The sequence below is a fragment of the Rosa chinensis genome, chromosome 5 (genome assembly GCF_002994745.2).
Source record: "Rosa chinensis cultivar Old Blush chromosome 5, RchiOBHm-V2, whole genome shotgun sequence".
NCBI classification, from domain to species: Eukaryota; Viridiplantae; Streptophyta; class Magnoliopsida; order Rosales; family Rosaceae; genus Rosa; species Rosa chinensis.
Window position 1 is genome coordinate 8,166,792 of NC_037092.1, and position 19,572 is coordinate 8,186,363.

A 19,572-nucleotide genomic window follows, 5' to 3' on the forward strand; every position below is an offset into this window, starting at 1 on the left:
ACATAAAAGCCTAAATCGCAAATTACAATAACCAACGAGAGAGCTAATCTTGAATAATAACATGATCCTCCACTAATTTTATATATTTAACATGCACCAAATAGCAAGGGTTGTCATATAGGTAGATTAGTAATCCATATTTCGGCTGTTGTTGAATTTGTTTATTGCACTCACACCCCTAAAATTACTATAAAGAAAGTCTTCTTGTCCCTAATAATTTTTTTATAAACGATTTATGTATTCGCAAAGTCCATTTGGAGGGTTAGGTAATTTTGCTATAAAGAGTTAATTATCTAATTTCAATAACAAAACGAATACGTTTTCAAAGTGTCGTGTCTCACTTGAGTGAAGATGATTATGAGATAGTAGAGGTTTACGTCGCAATATTTAAACTATATTTAACAGGACCTCTATCAGCCAAAGTTGGTGTGAAAAAACTTAATAGTCCCCTACATCATATGTTAATTAATTTAATTTAATCTTAATATTAGAGTGATGACGCAATTGGAAAGTAACATTAAGTTTACAAGCAATAAACCTAAAATAAGAATTCTGGAGTCTACTAGAGATAAATGAGAAAACTCTCAATTTGATTGATAAAAAGATAAAAGACAAGTTCTGCAACTGTTAAGGTTGCTTATATATGAGGAAAAAAAACCCTAGGGCGACTAACAATGAAACCCTAAAACCCACGGGTTAAAACAAAACTAATCCAAATCGAACCAAAAAACCTAAAATGCGAAAAAATAGTAAATCGGAATTTTGAGGTTCGAAACGATCTTGAAAGCCTATACATCGTGGCAAGGCCACGAGTTTTATTTCTGGCACCGTTCCTTCTCAGAAAGATATAACAATCACAATTCTAAGACCGAACGCCAAATTTGCAGCAAACTGGGTTTTCCTTTTCACGATCAAGTTACTCCTCGATTCTTATTGCCATCCGTTCTACATCAAGAAATATGGTAAATCACAAAGTCAAAAATCATAATTAAAAGAGATAACAATATAATCCACTCTGCAAATAATTACTCATACTACCCATTGTCAGCAGTGAGTGGGTCATTACTAACTACTCACTATTATATTATTATATAGCTTTCTAACGTTTTGTTTTCTTAAATAATTTTTACTATTCTAACAAAACTTACTATTTTTTAATCAAGAAATTTTCTCTATACATAGAGTATGTGCTTACAGACTAATTTGTAATTGAATTTTTTTAAATATCGTGAAAATGCATGTTCGATGAAGTCGGTTCCATAAATAACATTTCTCCCTTCAATTCGTAAGTACGTGTGGCTTCATGAATATTAGAAAATAATACATTTGGCTGCTGTCTACATGATCTACTGACTACTGATTAGGTAGACGGCCGTAGACCCATATCAATTCAACCCAAAAAAAAACCGTTAAACCGCTACACCACATGCCTCGAGTCATTTTTGACTTCAATAGCCCCATACAGATTAATAAATCATCACTTGCAATTTAATTATTTACTTTCCTCATTTTATGTGTAAGTGTATTAATGACTCTGTAAAGTCTAAGTACTTACCAAGATTCTAAGTAGTCGTCTTCTCTCTTAATTGTTTTCTGTAATCTATGAATGATTGATTATCACATTTATATTTTCATCATAACTCTCACAACAATAATTTTTAGAGTTTTTCTATTGTAACCTCCCCAAATTTACTCACTGAACTTCCTATGTTTTTTACACCTCCTATCAAGTTTTCAAGTACTAAATTTGCTCACTGAACCTCACTAAAATTTCTCAAATAAACTCATTTATATAATTTGCAAACAGATATTATCTTTAAAATAAAAAAAACCTAGTCATTTCAATGATTTAATTACTCTATAAACCTTAATTACATATCAATTCCTTAATCAGACAACATAAATCTATTTTTCAATAAGAGTGTGTTTGGATGAAAGAAAAAATGATGGAATTTAATTGAAAGTGAGGATTTCATAATTCCTAAAAGTCAACTCCCTCGTTTGACATTATCAGATTGGAAATTTTAAATTTCTTTGTGGAAAAAAAACGAAGGAATTTGTTATTTAAATTCCTCACTTCAATTTCCACCAAAATAAGTGTCATTTCCGAATTCCTTTGCTGTATTCAATTTTTATTTCCAAAACAAGACTTTTTTCTATTTTATCTTTTTATTTGTTTTAAACTTTCTTAATTTATTACACATTTCAAATCCTAAATAGATGCAACCAAACAATAGAATTTGCAATTAATGGAATTTTAGATTGATGGAATTAAAGATTCCATCATTTATAAATTCCTACGGATTTTTTAATTTTCTCATCCAAACGCAAAAAGAAAATCAAATACAAGGTATTGAGTTTCAAAAATTAATTTATAATCAACAAGAAAATAACATGAACTATTATGTGGCCCTTTTTTTTTCTTTTTCTTTTTTTCTGTTTTAGCTGTGCAAAAAAATAAAAGATTTCATTTTTTCTTAATGTTTATTTTATTTTCTCCATTTTCTATATCTCATGATTAATTACTCCCAAATTTAGGTCAATGTACTCCCACTTACTCCACTGAGAGTTTTTTACTCCCATTTACCCAATTTAACATTTAATGACAGTTTTACCTTATCAATTAAACCGAAACTATCTCTCTCTCTCTCTCTCTCTCTCTCTCAAGTCATGTGGCCCGGCAAGTAGATGACGGTGATGTAACCTTTCCGGCGGCTTTTGGGCCATCTTGGTTCTGTTTCTCGACGAGTTTTGGGCCATCTTGGCTATGTTTCTCGATCCGGATCTTGGCCGGGTATGTGTTCAACAATTTCGCCACGGTGAGTAATTGAGTTGATGTCTGAAAGATCAATAGTGGGGAGGGTGGTGGCAGTGTGTTTAGATGCAGGTTTGAGGTCGGAGAGGGTTTCGGGGTCGTGGATGAAGAACTAAGGGATGGAAGCGATGCTGGAATCGAAGAGGCCTTTAACTCGGATCTTAGACTCGTAGAATTCTTTCACTTCCTTCACTCGATCATATCCTGATGTTGCATCAATGGCTGCCATTTTAGAATTCTGAGCACCAATAGGCAATAGCTTCTTGTTCTTGTTTTATAGTGAATCAGTTTTCTCAGTGATGGGTGAATATATTGTATCCAACCAAATATAATGGAAAAGTAGTGTGCATGCAGTTCTCATAGCCGGTATTAATTGATAAAGTACTCAGCAGTTTTCACTTTTTAAAGCATCACCTAACATAAAGCATCATGATGATCGTGAGCCAATCGTCAGGTTCCACGTCTCTCACGGCCCGGGCAATAATAATATTATTTGGGAGTAATAATAATACTATTGAGGGGCAATAATATTTCTATTAGGGGTAAGGCTGTCAATTCCGACACGACCCGATAACACGACTCGAAACCCGCACGAAATAAAGCGGGTTGAACTCGCACGATTAAAAAGAGGGTCGGTGATGGGTCAACCCGCCATGACCCATTTAATAAATGGGTCGGCCATTGGTCAACCAGCCAACACGAAGTGAACCCGTATAACCCAATTATGCTATGTTTCTTCTTGAAATTTTGGACGTTCGGAGTATTTGATTATAGGATTAGATAATTTGAAATATTTCGCTTTTTAATTATTAAATTTAATTATTTATGAATTATATATAATTATTGATATTTTTCGTCTTGTGGAGTTTTTAATGAATTTAATCAATTTATGTATTTTTTTTAATTAAATGGGTCCTATTGTTAACGCTTAAATGAGTCATTTTGTCTAACAAGACACGACCTATTTATTAAATGGGTTAAGCGGATTGGAAACGAGTAACCCGTTTAATAAATAGGTTGGGTTTGGGTTTATATCTTGCGACGTGACAAATACTTTGACCCGACACGAACCCAACTCGACACGACCCATTGACAGCCCTAATTAGTGGAAATAATCATATTATTGGGGGGCAATAATGTTTTTATTGGGGGGGGGGGGGGGGCAATAATATGATTATTGGGTATTATTAGGGGGCAATAAAATCGGACGCCGGAATCCCTTCACCGGTCCGGTAGCCGGATTCGAGATTCTGGTGAATGGTTGCCGGAGTCCGCAGCCGGCCACCTGTCGCCAGAGTACCATGAGGTCTCCGATGACTTCTCTCTGTAAGTGACAAAAAAGGAGAGGGCAAAATTGTCCCAAAAATAAATAAAAAAGAATTAAAAAAATACTTAATTGGGTATTAGGGTAAAATATATATTAAATATTTGGTAAGTGGGCAATCTCTTAGAGTGTTTGGGTAAGTAGGGTTAATTAACCCCAAAATTGGGTAAATGATCATTTTCCCAATGATAAGGCCATATATAGAAATTATTTATTTATTTAATTATTTTAGGTAAATTATAAAGTTATATAAGGAAATTTCAAAAAAAGTTTTAATGTCATATTAATGCGATTGTTCAAAAGAAAATTGAATGTTATATTAATGAGGGAGGTCAGAAGAGTATTTTTTTTTCTTCTCTCTTTGTCCTTATTTGTATTTTTATATGAGTTGACAAAGTCTATTGATAATTGAAAAAAGATGGAGATCCAAATATCAAATTTGGAGGTCCAACTAGAACCACCCTTTTTGCAAATATAATGGATAGACTTAGAATAATATACTCCAATTTATATAACAAACAGAGCCACCTCCTTTCTCCTAGGGTTAGGGTTTATGTGCAATCATCAACAATGACTTCTGTTGATGCCATGGCTGCTCGGCTGACTTCTTCTCTGGCCATTGTTGAGGGGAGGAAGCAGGTCAACCTGCGATTGACACAAGGGAAGGGTCTGCGGCAGGCAGACGTGTTTTTGGTGGGAAAGCTGCTCACCTCTCGAGAATATAAGACTCAATCTTTTCTGGGGATGTTTCGGAACGCATGGAGGGTACATGGATCATTGCGTGTAGAGGAAGCGGAGGGGCAGAGGGTTCCCTTCACTCTGTCTGATGCTACAGATCGGGATCGAATCTGGAAGGGAGGTCCATGGGGTTATAATCACGCCCCAATTGCCCTAGCTTACCACGATGGCGTGGCTGACATTGAATCGGTCTCCTTCACCACCTCGTCGTAATGGATCACTTTGCAAGGCATCCCCCTTGCGTTCCGATCCGAGAGGGTGATGACCATGATTGGCTTTACTCTCGGTGAGTTTAAGGAAATTGACAAACAGGCCAAGAAGGTTGGAAAGCTTCGAATCAGGGTGGAGATTCCTTTTAACCGGCCACTGTCCTTCCAACGATGGTATTGGGTGGAGGATGAAGTAGAGTTTCTTTGCAAGTTTAAGTTTGACAAACTCTTTGGTCGATGCTCGGTTTGTGGTTTGGTTACTCACGTAAGCCTCCCATGCTCGGGACCTCATTTGGAGGAGAATGAGGTGACAGAACGCACAGTCCTGGGTGCGTCACAGGCGAGTAACTCTGCTGCATCGGAGATGTAGCTTGCTAGGCACCTTTTCTCGACCTCGGGTTCAGCTTCGACTAGCATAGTGAATGCAGGAGTTCGGGCTAGGGTTTCTTTGGGAGGCAAGGACGTTGTTTTCCGTATTGTGCTTCCCATCTCAATGCCGGAGCAACTGCTTCATAATCTAGCAATGCTGATGCACCGACCTCGGCGTCAAGCTCAGATATGAGAACTGCCTGAGATGATGGCTGTACCTGACAGCATCATAGGAAAGAGGAGACTGCGGGAGGATGATACAATCACTATCTCTCCTAAGAAGCTCAAACTGAGCCTCGCTGTTGGAAAAAGAAATTTGACTCTAGAACCGGAAAACCTAGGTTTGGTATCGGTGTTGCAAACTGAGGCACAGCCCCTCCAGGTGAAGAGAAAGAGGGGGAGACCTGCAGGTAGTAAGAACAAATTATCCTACGGGGAAAAGAAGAAAGCAAAGCAGGGGGACGTGACTAGGGTAAAGAAAAAGCTTCTCCCCAAGCTTGACAAGGCAAGTGACTGATCATGCTCCAATCCAAAAGGGAAGGAGCTAGCTCTTTTCTAATTGCAACTTTCTTTCCTTCAAGTCTATGTGAAGGTGGTGAAGCTTCTATGTCTTCCATGACGTTTCTAATTAGTGTTTGTACCACAATTGCATGCCTCAAGCAAAGGTTAGTTGAATATGTATTCCGTAGAAGGCGAGGTTTGATCACTTTTGTATAGGCTTGCAAATTTGCGAGCGCATCAAAGACTCTAGTAGTTTGCTATAGCTTGGATAGGGTAGTCATTTTATTTCTGGTTTGGCTTTCTTATATAAGCTTTGTAGACTATAGCCTTTTGACTGTTGATCTATTGATATTCAACTTCTATTAAAAAAAATATATACTCCAATTTATAAGATTTATGCGTACTTCTTGTGTTACTCTAAGTTTATAAGATACTTAATTATAAGATTTACTTATTTTCATAACGGGGTTTAATAGTTAACACAAAATTTAATGGTTTGGTTTTGGTTTTAGTATCCTCCATATGTTAGTTTAACGGTTTGTTATCATGTTCTACAATAAATATATATACAAAACAAACTTTATGACACTACACAGTATTTTACCATATCTACTTAAGATAAGATTTTGTTAGCATAGACTACTCTGCGCTCACATTGTCTAAATGGGGTAGTCGTTTTTGGTACTATTCTTATCTAAAATTGGGTCATACAACTTCTATGAACTCTTTAATTACTTAAAAAAAAGAAAGGTATATTGGTAATGACTATGCAAAATCTACGTACCAAGATTCCAAGTCGCGGTCAGTCTTCTTTCTTATTTGTTTCCTAATTCATGGATGGACCAGCAAACCTCAGTAGTAATGGAAACCAAATCAGTCAAGACTGAAAGCAAATGCAAGAATTGATGGTACGTATATATTTCTAATTATCTCCATGTAGAAAAGTCTCCTTGATCCATAAGTCCTGATCTAGGGTCCCTTCATTTATTATGATCCGCATTCACTTTAAAAACCGACGAGCTAGCTAGTAAAAATCTACAGTTCATCAAGCTGGAATATTAGTATCCGGGCGCAGGCTAGCTAGGTTAATTAGTCGGATTAAGTCGACGTACTATGATCGAAGAAAATGAAGATGGCAATTAGAGTTGGAGTTGGTGTTTGGAAAGCCATCATGAACCTCAACTTGGTGGTGATACTAGTTCACTGCAGTTTTGGATCAGTCAAAGTTGAAGCTGTTTCGACTCGTCTTCCTGATATTGAAGGTACGTACGTACATATCCTTACGCTTCGTCTGAGATAATTCCTGTGTAATTATCTCTATACATCAAGTGTGTGTGAGAGAGAGCTCGCTTACGGTGTATGTGAGGTCGCTTATTCATGACTACCCCCACCAAATCGAGCTTCCGCACCTATATGCATAGATTCGAAAGTCTTTTGAAGAGTTTGAATCTCCTTTCTACCTTATTGATCTTCTTTCTAAAAGGGCAATATATATATATATATATATATATATATATATATGCCACCACACAAGTCTCTTTAGAACTGGTCTGGTAGGTTTTTTTATTTTTATTTATTATTTATTATATAAGTAGAAACACGAATTTTATTCCCATATTTGAATCTATGGTCTCCACGATATTAGTTATTCTAACACCTCAGAGTTCACCGACAACTAGTTGGATAGGTTGTAAAAAGTGCAGAAAGATAAACGGTGTATCGGTGGTGAATATCCTCTCTCCTTTTTTATCCAAAAAAAAAACATGTATAGGCGGTGGCATTGGTTTACCCAAAAATCATAACTGGAGTCATCCTGGGCGATAGGCGGGAATTGTTACTTGGTGATAACCGCATCCTCAAGCTTTCCAACAACTGGTTTTGAATTTCGAAAGCACTTGCCCACCAAAATAGACAGTGATCTCGAAAATGAAAATCTTAAATTCAATAAAGAAAAATGTAAATCTGAAGGGTTTGATTCGTGTTTTCAGTGCAAGCCCTACGAGAAATTGCTACACAAATAAAGAAGAAAGACTGGGACTTCACGGTAGACCCGTGCCAGAATGACACAACCCACCCAAGCTGGGCTACCCCAGTGTCTGCTGACAGGCCTTTATTCGGCAACAATCTCACTTGCAACTGCTCCTTCCCTGACGGCTCATGCCATGTCATCAACATGTAGGTGCATTTCAAGCCTATTTGATGTGTGTGTTTTTCATTCCTCTATAATATGTTGCTGGGTTTGTATTGCACTCTTTGAGTTGGTTTTTCATGCACAGCAAGTGTATGAGCAAATGTCTAGTTGGGTATTTCTTTTCTTTTTCTTTCGTTTGCAATGTAGGAGAATCTCTTCGTTTATGAGAGTGAGTGAGTGACACGCAAGACATTATCACTACTTGTTCCTGAATAGGTAATAGGTTGAATATTATGATTAGCTCTGACATTTTTCCGGATACAGTATTCTTAAAGGCCAAGATCTTGCTGGTGTACTTCCACCATCTATTGCAAAGTTACCCTACCTTACACAAATGTAAGCTTTTGTAATGTACCACGATGCTAATGTTTAATTTTTCTCAAATGCCAATGTTATTACTTTTATCTTTTCCCTTGCAGCGTTTTCCCAAGGAACTTCCTCAGTGGTAATATACCGAGTGAATGGGCTTCTACAAAGTTGGAATTTATGTAAATTGACTTCTTAACTCCATATTCAAGTTTAGTCAAAAGTGGCCTATAATGATTTAACCAAGACAATGAGTAAACTGCAGGGCCCTCAGTGCGAACAACTTATCCGGACCAGTCCCTGCCTTCCTAGGAAACATTACCACTCTAACATTCTTGTATGCTTTGTCATTATCTCTCAATATTACTTTTCTGTGTTCGTCAAATCCAGTTTAATTTTCATTCGGTTTGGCCTGCTTTGATGAAAAGGAAATAAATATGTATTCAGGAGTCTAGAGTCAAACATGTTTTCCGGAACTGTTCCTCCTGAGTTTGGCAAGTTGGTTAACTTGCAGAGACTGTAAGCTCTTTCTCTCATTTTTCCTTTCACCCCAAGTTTCTTAAATTTAGTTATTGATTTAAACAAAAAAATTTAATAGCTTAAAAAGTGAGTAACTGATAATTTGGTATGGTATGTACAGCATTATTAATGCAAACAATCTCACAGGAGTGTTGCCACTGCATCTCACTAATCTGACCAAATTAACAGAGTTGTAAGTGACACTTGACACATAAGGACTTGCAATTTTCCTATTAAGAAATTTTGAGCGTCATGTTTTGAATTTTCTTTTATACAGGAGGATTAGCAGTAACAACTTCACTGGAATTATTCCAGACTTTTTCCGAAGTTGGAGTCAACTTGAGAAATTGTAAGTGCTTTTTGCTATTTTAATATAATTCGTAAATTATAGAATTGGTGTAATCTCTATCCATATCAAATTCTGTATCTGACAGAGAGATCCAAGCTAGTGGTCTAGAAGGCCCCATACCGTCTAGCATTTCTGTCTTGAGTAATCTAACAGAACTGTGAGTTCCGCATCCAGCTCTTCATTGCATTAACAGTATAACACTGAAAATCATATTCTACATTTTACAACTTACCATAGCTTCATATCAAAGGGATTATTTTGCTTAACAATTATCTATGATGCAATTGATGCAGAAGGATCAGTGACTTAAACGGAGGGGGTTCAGTATTTCCAAACTTGACTAATATGAAAAGCATGAAAAGATTGTAAGTCTAAAACATGTTACATTTTTTTTCATCTATAGTTTTAGACTAATTCATGTTTGGGGTTTTCTACAGTACTTGGATGTTTACCATACACTCATTTACATCTAATTGAACCAAAATTACAGTTTAGTTGAACAAAATTTACAACGTTATCACATTTGTTTTACACATGTACATATAATTGAACAAAGTTACCACATTGACAACAATTTGTTCATAAACTTGTAAAAATATCATAGGTGGAGTAATTACCTCTAATAGAACTAAAATTACCAAAAAAATAACTCTATTTACCACAATGACAACAAAATTGTTGTTAAATCTGTAAATGAGTGTATCACATAAATACAGGTACCGTAGACATACAGGTACCGTAGAATTTCCCATCCATGTTTATCCCCAACTATGCTCATATTGATTTATATTGCAGAATGCTGAGGAGCTGTGGTTTATCAGGACCTATTCCTGATTTAACAGCGATGACAGTAGTAAATATCATGTAATACTGCTATTTTTTACTCTTTTTAAGGCACATTCAATTAATACTTTCTCAATGGCAGTTTGATTAACGAGGTTCATCTTCCCAGTTAAGCCTCTGTTTCTTATAACATCCTCTACTTATTATCTTACAGAGATCTCAGCTTCAACCAATTGGAAGGAAGTTTTCCTGATCTTGAAGCTATGACTCTGGATTCGGACAATTTGCAGAACTTGTAAGAAATATGAATTTCATATATGTCATGACTAGCATACATCATGATGCAGGGGGCCTCCCCTGCATATACTATCTTCACATACACATATTACATGAGCATAAATTTATCCCCGCTAACCAACCTTTTGTAGTTTAGTAGTAATTACTTTCAACAGAATTTGACTGTGATTTCTTTCGGAATAGGTATCTGACAAGCAACTTCCTCAATGACACTATTCCAAAATGGATTAAGAGCAAAAATAACCGCTAGTATGTCTTCTATCCTACATCAAATTTGCTTTCGCTTTAGTTTTTATTTTATTTTAATTGTGTCATTAAGGTGTCTAGCAGACAATTCTATTAGTATTGCTGTTAACGTTATAAAATACTTTAGTCATTCACTAATCCCTTAAGACTAGGATTCTCTCCCATTAACTAATCCTTTAAGCATTTAAATGAACGTTTATCAATATTCTAACACGTACTTTACAGTGGATTTAAACTCGCTTACAATTTTATCATATTTGTGTGCAGCCAGATAGATGTTTCTTACAATAATTTTTCCAAGGACTCTGAGCCACCTGCATGTAACGAAAATGTGTAAGAACTGTTTTCTGTTGAGTTGGCATACTAAGCACACTATGGTCTTCATTCACCTCTAATTTTTCTTTTTCAACTGATTGGACATGTATCAGGAACTTTTTCAAAAGCTCTTCTGCACCAAACATCAACTCGTAAGCTTCTTAATTATACTTACTAGTCTTCGAAGATGAAGCCATTGTTTTTTCTTTGCTTTTCACTATATGGACTTATTACATAAGCTGATTATTGTACATGACTAATCTAGATTTTCTGGAGCGTGCCTGGAGGAATATCCATGTACAGAAGGTAACAATACCTATCTTAGAATCAAAATCTGATTGAATAGTTTTGAATTAAACGATGGCTAGCTTTTTAATTGTTTAACTTTGGTAAATAATTTGAATAAAGAACTCAGTTGTTAACTAAGTTTCCATATGACCTCATAGTAAATGGTTTCTGGTACCATATTGATATCATTTATCTACACAACTATTTTTTCTTATCTGATTTTTTATTTATCTGCTGTTACTGAACAGTTCAGTACTCATTGCATATAAATTGTGGTGGACGAGAAAGCACGATTGAAGGAGTCAAATTTGAAGATGATACAGATCTTGGAGGTGGAGCAAAATTTCTTCCAAGACCTAACTGGGGAACCAGTATCACTGGATTTTTCTGGGATACTAACATCACTGCTGATGACTACATAGCAAATAATGTATCGGTACTTGGAATGGAAAACTCTGAGTTGTACACGAATGCCCGCCTCACTCCTCTTTCTCTCACATATTATGCAAACTGCTTAGGCCATGGAAATTATACTGTCCAACTTCACTTTGCGGAGATAATAATCCGAGGCAATAGATCCTTTCACAGTGTTGGAAGACGGATATTTGATGTCTACATCCAGGTACTGAATCATACCGTTAATGAAATCTTAATGTGCACAGAATGTTTCTCATTGATGACATTTATTATAGGAGAAACTCGTATGGAAGGATTTTGACATTGTAAAGGAAGCAAAAGGTGTTGATAAGGAAGTCATTAAGGAGACAAAGGCAGTTCAGGTTAAGAATAAAAGTCTAGAGATTCGGTTTCATTGGTCTGGGAAAGGCACAACAGATTCCCCAAGAAGAGGAGTCTATGGTCCCCTTATATCAGCCATTTCTATAAAATCTGGTAATCTTCTGAATTTGCACAGAAACTCTTTTAAGTCTGGTGTAACAACTTTATCATGGGCTTTACAAGCCATTTGTTTTGTCCTCATACCAAATTAAGGACAAGTTTATGTTTTCATTGCAATAGTTTGGAAAATGTAGATCAAGATAGTACAGTGTACGAAGTACCAGGTTATCAAAGAGCAAGCTTATGTGCAACTTATTCTTAATTCCAATTATTCCATCTGTTTCCAGTTTTCTAGCTATATTTCATGTTTGAAACATTCAAACAGATACCATTCTTGGGTGGTTTTTTTAAGGGAAATACCATTCTGGTCTGTTATGCCCTATTTATGGCAGTATACCATTCTGGTTTTTTTATTATTATTTTCTCGCTCTCACTCTCTTTTTTTTTTTTTACTCTGTAGAGTTCAACCATTCCAAAACGAAGATATATATTGTGGTTGGAGTTTCAGTTGGAGCTACGGTTTTGTGCCTTTTCTTCTTAATTTTTGGCATTATTTGGTGGAAAGGCTGTCGGGTGGATAAACAAACATCAAGAGAAGAAGGTGCTGCCAAGCTCTATGTGAATTTCAAGTATCACATTAGCCTTATTTTTTTCAAATTCCATGTGAACTAGGAAATACATACTCGGATACTATGTCAAAAAAAAAAAAAAATTTTAAGACATTACTCATATCCTAACCTGGTTCTTTGGACAGTTCTGAGGGGACTGGATCTGCAGACTGGCTTTTTCACCTTGAGGCAAATTAAAGCTGCCACTAATAACTTTGATCCTTTAAACAAAATTGGAGAAGGTGGTTTTGGTCCCGTCTACAAGGTATAACACGACTGTATCCTGTTATCTTTTTCCTTCTACTTTTTGTCTTTTTCATGTCTTCAAATAACTTTCTATGGCCTGGTTTTATCAGGATTAAAACTAATGTACTATGTTTATTGCAGGGTATACTATTGGATGGTACTATAATTGCAGTTAAGCAACTATCTTCAAAATCGAAGCAAGGAAATCGTGAATTTGTGAACGAAATAGGCATGATCTCTTGTTTGCAGCATCCAAATCTAGTTAGAATGTATGGATGTTGTATTGAAGAAAACCAGTTATTGTTGGTATATGAGTACATGGAGAACAACAGCCTTGCTCGCGCTTTGTACGGTAATCTCATCATGTCTAGGAACAAATTAATCCTGAAATCATGCATTTAGAGGTTCTAAAGTGACCCAATTATTAGGTATGTATGTTAATTGCAGGTCCAGAGGATGATCTCCTAAATTTGGACTGGCCTACAAGGCAGAAAATATGCCTAGGCATAGCAAAAGGTCTGGCTTATTTGCATGAGGAATCGGCAGTGAAGGTTGTACATAGAGACATCAAAACTACGAATGTGTTACTGGACCAAGACCTCAATGCTAAGATATCAGACTTTGGTTTGGCCAAGCTTGATGAAGAGGATAACACTCACATTAGCACCAGGATTGCTGGAACTATGTAAGCTTCTGTCATATATATTCCATCATCTTCATTTATGAGTCTAATTTTGTTTACACCTATTTCCGCCCAGCTTTTTTGTCTCCAGAATCTTATTATGACACAAACATGAAACTAATTTTTTCTGAGTACAATATTGAAGTTGTCAATTAGTTATAGTAATTAAGTTAGTAACTCATATTGACAGCATAAATGCATGCTGAAATGCCAACAAAATATGTTATTTACATGTAATGTCTTACTTATACAGTGTCGATACTAGTCATTTCTATTTTTTATGTGAAAATTCTTTGTATTAGAGTGACTAATCAGTCGGTGAAAACCACATTTAATTGTTGTGCAGAGGATACATGGCACCGGAATATGCTCTATGGGGATGTTTGACCTATAAAGCAGATGTCTACAGTTTTGGAGTTGTTGCATTAGAAACTGTTGCAGGAAAGAACAACATGAAATATCGACCTAATGAGAACATTCAATGTCTTATGGATTGGGTAAGATAAATAATCTTCATTCAAAATTTCTTTCACTACATATGTATGTAACTAGTTTGTGATCATCCACTCAATTTCTCTGCTTATTTTTAGGCCCTTGTTTTGCAACAAAGAGGGAACTTACTGAAGCTGGTGGATCCAAGGTTGGGGTCCGATTTCAGTAAGAAAGAGGCGATTAGAACGATCAAAGTAGCTCTACTGTGCGCCAACCCAACAGCTGCACTTAGGCCTACCATGTCTGCAGTAGTGAGTATGTTTGAAGGGCGGACCCCCGTGGATGAAGTGGTTCTGGATCCAAGTATCCTTGGTGATGAAATGACGAGGTTAAGAGCCTTCGAAGAGCAGTTTGATCATAGTACTGCAGAAGGGAGCTCCCCAAGTGGAAGTCACAGCCTCATTCGTTCATCAGATGCACCATGGACCGGTTCTTCTGTTACTACTACGTCTTCAGATCTCTATAAATGTAGTCTTTAATTAGTTCATAGTAATGCGAAATTAGTGTCACTCCAGAACCAATAATTATCTCTTGACAATGTTTAGACATACCATTTAGTGGCTAGTAGCAATTAAACATTTTTGCATACCAATTACAGTCTGACTGTGTCTCAAGGGCTAATCTAGAATGCAAGCTTAGGACAATTCAGACAATTAAAAGACGATTGAAATGAAAGAAAAGTTCCCATGCATGGATTAAATGGAAAATTAAAAGACACAACAAAAAGAAAAGTCCATGATGTCAAACATGTGTAGTGACTTCCAGGTAGTTGTACGTTCTTGATTGGTGAATCATTGAAACTTCTCTTTTAATTTGCTATCTTATATCTTTTTCTTTTGATATGTTAGAAATGGCGCGAAAGGATAATAAAGTCAAAAGTTATGCTATAACAATTGATGCATAATAGTTTATACTACTCTGAATACCCAAAAACAATTTATGTAAGTGAGACTAGTGTAGCTCATATCTCAATAAATGGACATTTTCCCTTCTATGAGATATTTCTTTTCACCAAAAAAAACTTTTTATGCATAAATACCTTATTTTTCAATTATTCACTCTCATAAAAGGAGTTTCCTTTTCTTTCTTTTTTTCGATTTTCTTTTTCGAAATTTACTCTACTATCGTCCACCATCGAAGCCCGTCAAGAAATGTACTCAAAGGCTCAAAACAACCACCCTTACGTACAATTGTCAAGATCAACCTTTCAATGTCCACATAACCAATAATAGCACTCTTGCCCGGCAGACTAGCATGTGAGATGTTTGGAAATTAACCATTCATGGATGTCGCATACAACATAATTCAGATTTTTATTTTATTTTATTTTTTGGTCTGAACATCATAATTCAGATTAGTGCAAGCTGCCTTCATTGTTAAGATTAGTGTAGGAATTCCCCTTCCCCTTATTCAAGTTCAAGATGAGTTTATTTGGGGTCTTTTTACATATTGTAAAGGTTTCCTTTAAGTTTGCTATTTGGATCCAATCTGAAATCCCAAGTGATCACAATCTAATTAAATTACTGAAGTTAGATCTTTGACCCCTAATTTGTTGATAGATTGGGAGTCGAGAAACAAAATGGCTCTTCATGATCAAGTAAAAAAAAAAAAAAAAAAAAGATTAGTCATCCATATTTTGGCTGCTGTTGAATTTGCTTATTGCACTCACAATCTTAAAGTTACAAAGAAAGTCTCCTCATCCCTAATAACTTTTTCTTAAGACGATTTATATATGTATTCGAAAAGTCCATTTGGAGGTTAGGTAATTTTTTTTTTAAGGAGTTAACTTTGTACTTCAATAATAAAACGGATACTTTTTGAAAATTGATAATTTTTTTTTTTTGTTGGAGGGGAATGAAAAACTAATTCATTGATTAAGCATCATTACAATCATTGATTAAACCAGCCTCCACAGACAGAGGAATACCTGAGGAGAAATCTGAAAATCATCATGCTTGGCCTCCTGCGCCAAAATATGGGCCACACTATTGGCCTGCCTAGCTTCCTTAACCACTTGGGCTTCCAATGCTTCATGTAATAGAGCACGCAGGTCTGCTATCAAAAAACCAAGCTCCGAACAGTCCAAAGAAGACGAAGACAATGCTGACACCAAGTCCAGGCAGTCCGTTTCCACAATCAAGGGTGTAAGATGATAATTATCAATGGCCAACTACACCCCTAGTATCAAAGCTAAGAGCTCCACATGTCTAGCTGATTGAGCAATCGTAACAGAATGTCGAAACCCATGAAGAAAAGTCCCTTCATCATCTCTGAACACCCCACCTAAACCCGTATGACACAAGGTCTGATCAAAAGCAACGTCAACATTCAACTTCACAAAGCCAACTGGTGGTTTTGACCATTTGGGTGCTGGTCTGCTGCCAACCCCAATCGGGTAGTCATGTGAGCTGCTTTAAACTCTTCTAACCAACCCAATGACATTTTGTGTCTCATTTTTTTTTTTTTTTTGAGGGGAACGAAAAACTGATCCATTGATATAAAATCATACGACTTCACTCGGTCAAGCATGAAGGGTACAAACACCCCTCATATTACAATCATTGCTAAAGTAGTGCATTGACTGCACATTAAAAATGACTACTAGCCTAGACTACTACGCCTTGAACACTAAAAAGCTACAACATCAAAAAAATCAGTACATCCGCCTAAGACCGTCATGGTGTACATCAGTACTGATCCTTGGGCACATTATAACGTCCTAGGGAAATAAGGTATACAAGGCCAAGGCCCACTGCACTCACCCGTAAAAGAGGGAGCATTATTAGACAAAAAGAAATAACAAAAAAATGAAGTTGGGCCCAAAGCAAACCAAACCCAAAAACACTCAAACCCTAGCCAAACTCCAAGCTGTAGCAGCCACCACGCCTCCACCACGGTTACAAAACTCTAGCCACCGCCACGAGTAGCCGTCGGTCACCATCCACTCCTCCAGTATCGCCAACACGCTAACAAGAAGCACCATCTCCCCCAAAACACCTTCCCCTACATGGTGTCGAAGCACCCATATCAGATCGGAGAACTTCGATCTAAAAGAGCCCGTTGAAACCCCACCTCACACCATCCTGCCAGCCGCCGCCGATCAAGGGACAGAATGCCGGTACCACCAGTTTGCTCCAGCCAAAGCCTCTAACCGATCAGAAGACGCAGGACTACCACAAGGCTTGCAAGCTCGTCAAGGTTCGAGCCAGGCCGCCGCAGCAACAGGCTGAGAAACGGCCATAAAAAAAATCCCCTCCCGGTTTGCACTCACCACTCACCGACAAGGCTAAAAGTCTGGCCCGACACCAGAGCCGCCGGACGAGAGCCTCCAAGCTTATCCAAGGAAACCCTAGCCGCCCTCTTCTTGAGAGAGAGAGAGAGAGAGAGAGAGAGAGAGAGAGAGAGAGAGAATATTGATTGGATTGTACCAATTAAATTGAGTATGTTTGTATTTTTGTGTCTCAATTGAGTGAAGATGATTCTAAGATAATGGTAGAGGTTTGCTCCATTGAAGGACTAATATGGTAAATCACAAAAATCAAAATCAAAATGAAAAGATAGAGATAGACAAGTTATTATATTTCTAAGTTGTTGATGTAACCAATATATATATATATATATATATATATATATATATATATATATATATATAATCAACTTTCTCTGCAGATGATTACCACTATAATTTTTTTTTTCTTTCTTAAAAGTCCTTAGCCTACCACCCTTACATATGCTAGTAAGAAATCAAATTCATGACCTTTACAATGTTGGATTTGTAACTTACATGTCACGGCTCACCGGCATGATTACCACCATTATATAACTTCCTAACGTTTTCTTTTTAGATAATTTTATTATTTAAATAAAATTACTAATTTCTTTTCTAATCGAGATTTTATATATATATATACATACAAAGCATGTGTTTGTAGGCTAGTTTTTAATTATGAAATCAAATTTTTTGAATATCGTGAAAATGCATGTTCAATGAGAAAAACAACTTCATAGTTCATACATATAAAGAACATGATGAATAATTAGCGAGGTCTAAATTAATATAAAATTTCTCCTTTCATAAGATACTCATGGGTTAGATAGGGATGTTTTCACAACCCTAGCCGCTGCCTAGGATTCCAATGACATTCCTTTTCGCCAATAGTTTCTCTAATCAACGCCGTCTCTTCTCCCGGTGAGGGAAAGACTATGCGTTGTCCATATGGTTTCGATGTGCACCGTTCTTTAAATGATGTCGACACTGTGCTTCCTAAATCCACCAAGCTACTGTTATTGCATGTTGAAACAGAGTACTTATATTACTTGACTTTGTGGAACCATTGTTTCATAGTACTGTTCATTATTATTTTTTCAATAGAACTTATAAAGTGTTTGTTGATGCTGTAACATTATTGTCTTCAACTAGGGAGATTGACATTCTTTTCTATATGTACCATTTCATAAGAATTTATATTAAATAACTTCCAAACTGTATGATGTCTTCCATTTTGTCTATGTTGGTTATGAATTCCTAAAACTTATGCTAGGCTAGCTTTTCTAGTAGTTTTATTTTGTGAATTATTTTGGATCATGAATTTGGACAGAAAATTAATGGAGTGCCCCAATTTTTGGATGATGTGCTTGAGTTAATATATTGAGAAGTGTTACTGGACCGACTACAGAGACGTTCTAAAGAATTCTGTTTTGAAGTCTTTGGGTGAATTAGATGAGATAAAATCATTTGTGGCATTTGTTTTGATACAGCTGAAAGAGATTTTAGGACATATATGAGATCTTTGTTAGACAACTCGATCTTAAGCCATCCATATTTGATGAAATCGACCAAACAAATGGAGTATCTTATGATCAAGTTGCTGGTAGCAAAAACGCTACGCAGATACGAAGCATTTGAAAATGCAACAAAAGGAGATGAGTTCAAAATATATCGGTATTGGATTGGAAAATTAACTCCTTGGTTGAGTGACCATTGTTTCCGAAATATGAACCAGAAGGATATCTCATACAGTCCGACCGAAATAAATGATCTCATTAGGTTCCTTAGGAACCTTTGTGTCCATGACAAATCAATAGAATATGTACGTTCTTACGGTGAAGTGAATACATCGTTTCCCAATTGGTATAACCGGTTGAATTGTTATTTATGAAGTGAAGTGCGGGGGAGAGGAGACTATCTCAAGTGAAGCGGGAGCAAGTGTCATCAACATCTCAATCTTTATTGTCACTTCAAAATGGTTTGGAGAAGACAGGAGCTGATGAGGAGTTTCCTTATTATCCGAGTAGAATGATTTGGGAAAGAAAATGGAAGATGGGTTTTTTTTGTGTCTAATCATCCAAGGTCACTAGTTTTCATCTTTTTCTGAGTAAAAAAAAAAAATTGACATGAATCTTTGAGAAATTAGATGCTCTTAATCTTATGGATTTTGTCAATAAGTAGTTTTTGTG

General features: G+C 36.4%; 1 protein-coding gene across 3 annotated transcripts; it reads left to right on the forward strand.

Annotated features, from left to right (window-relative positions):
- The first annotated feature begins 6,995 nt into the window (after window positions 1-6,995).
- On the forward strand, window positions 6,996-14,713 carry LOC112164935 (probable leucine-rich repeat receptor-like serine/threonine-protein kinase At3g14840). Of its 3 annotated transcripts, none has more exons than XM_040507331.1 (24): window positions 6,996-7,218; window positions 7,945-8,131; window positions 8,412-8,483; window positions 8,567-8,635; window positions 8,719-8,790; window positions 8,901-8,972; window positions 9,094-9,165; window positions 9,250-9,321; window positions 9,407-9,478; window positions 9,615-9,686; window positions 10,117-10,185; window positions 10,319-10,399; window positions 10,585-10,650; window positions 10,915-10,980; window positions 11,076-11,114; window positions 11,228-11,268; window positions 11,499-11,872; window positions 11,943-12,141; window positions 12,596-12,688; window positions 12,842-12,960; window positions 13,083-13,293; window positions 13,389-13,626; window positions 13,970-14,120; window positions 14,214-14,713. In XM_040507331.1, the coding sequence occupies exons 1-24, from the start codon at window positions 7,083-7,085 to the stop codon at window positions 14,592-14,594; spliced, it is 3,024 nt and encodes a 1,007-aa protein (XP_040363265.1). In that variant the 5' UTR covers window positions 6,996-7,082; the 3' UTR covers window positions 14,595-14,713. The 3 variants fall into 3 exon arrangements, with proteins under 3 accessions (XP_040363265.1, XP_024157063.1, XP_024157064.1); XM_024301295.2 differs by having other exon boundaries at window positions 6,997-7,218; window positions 12,548-12,688; XM_024301296.2 differs by lacking the exon at window positions 12,596-12,688 and having other exon boundaries at window positions 6,997-7,218.
- Window positions 14,714-19,572: the final 4,859 nt, after the last annotated feature.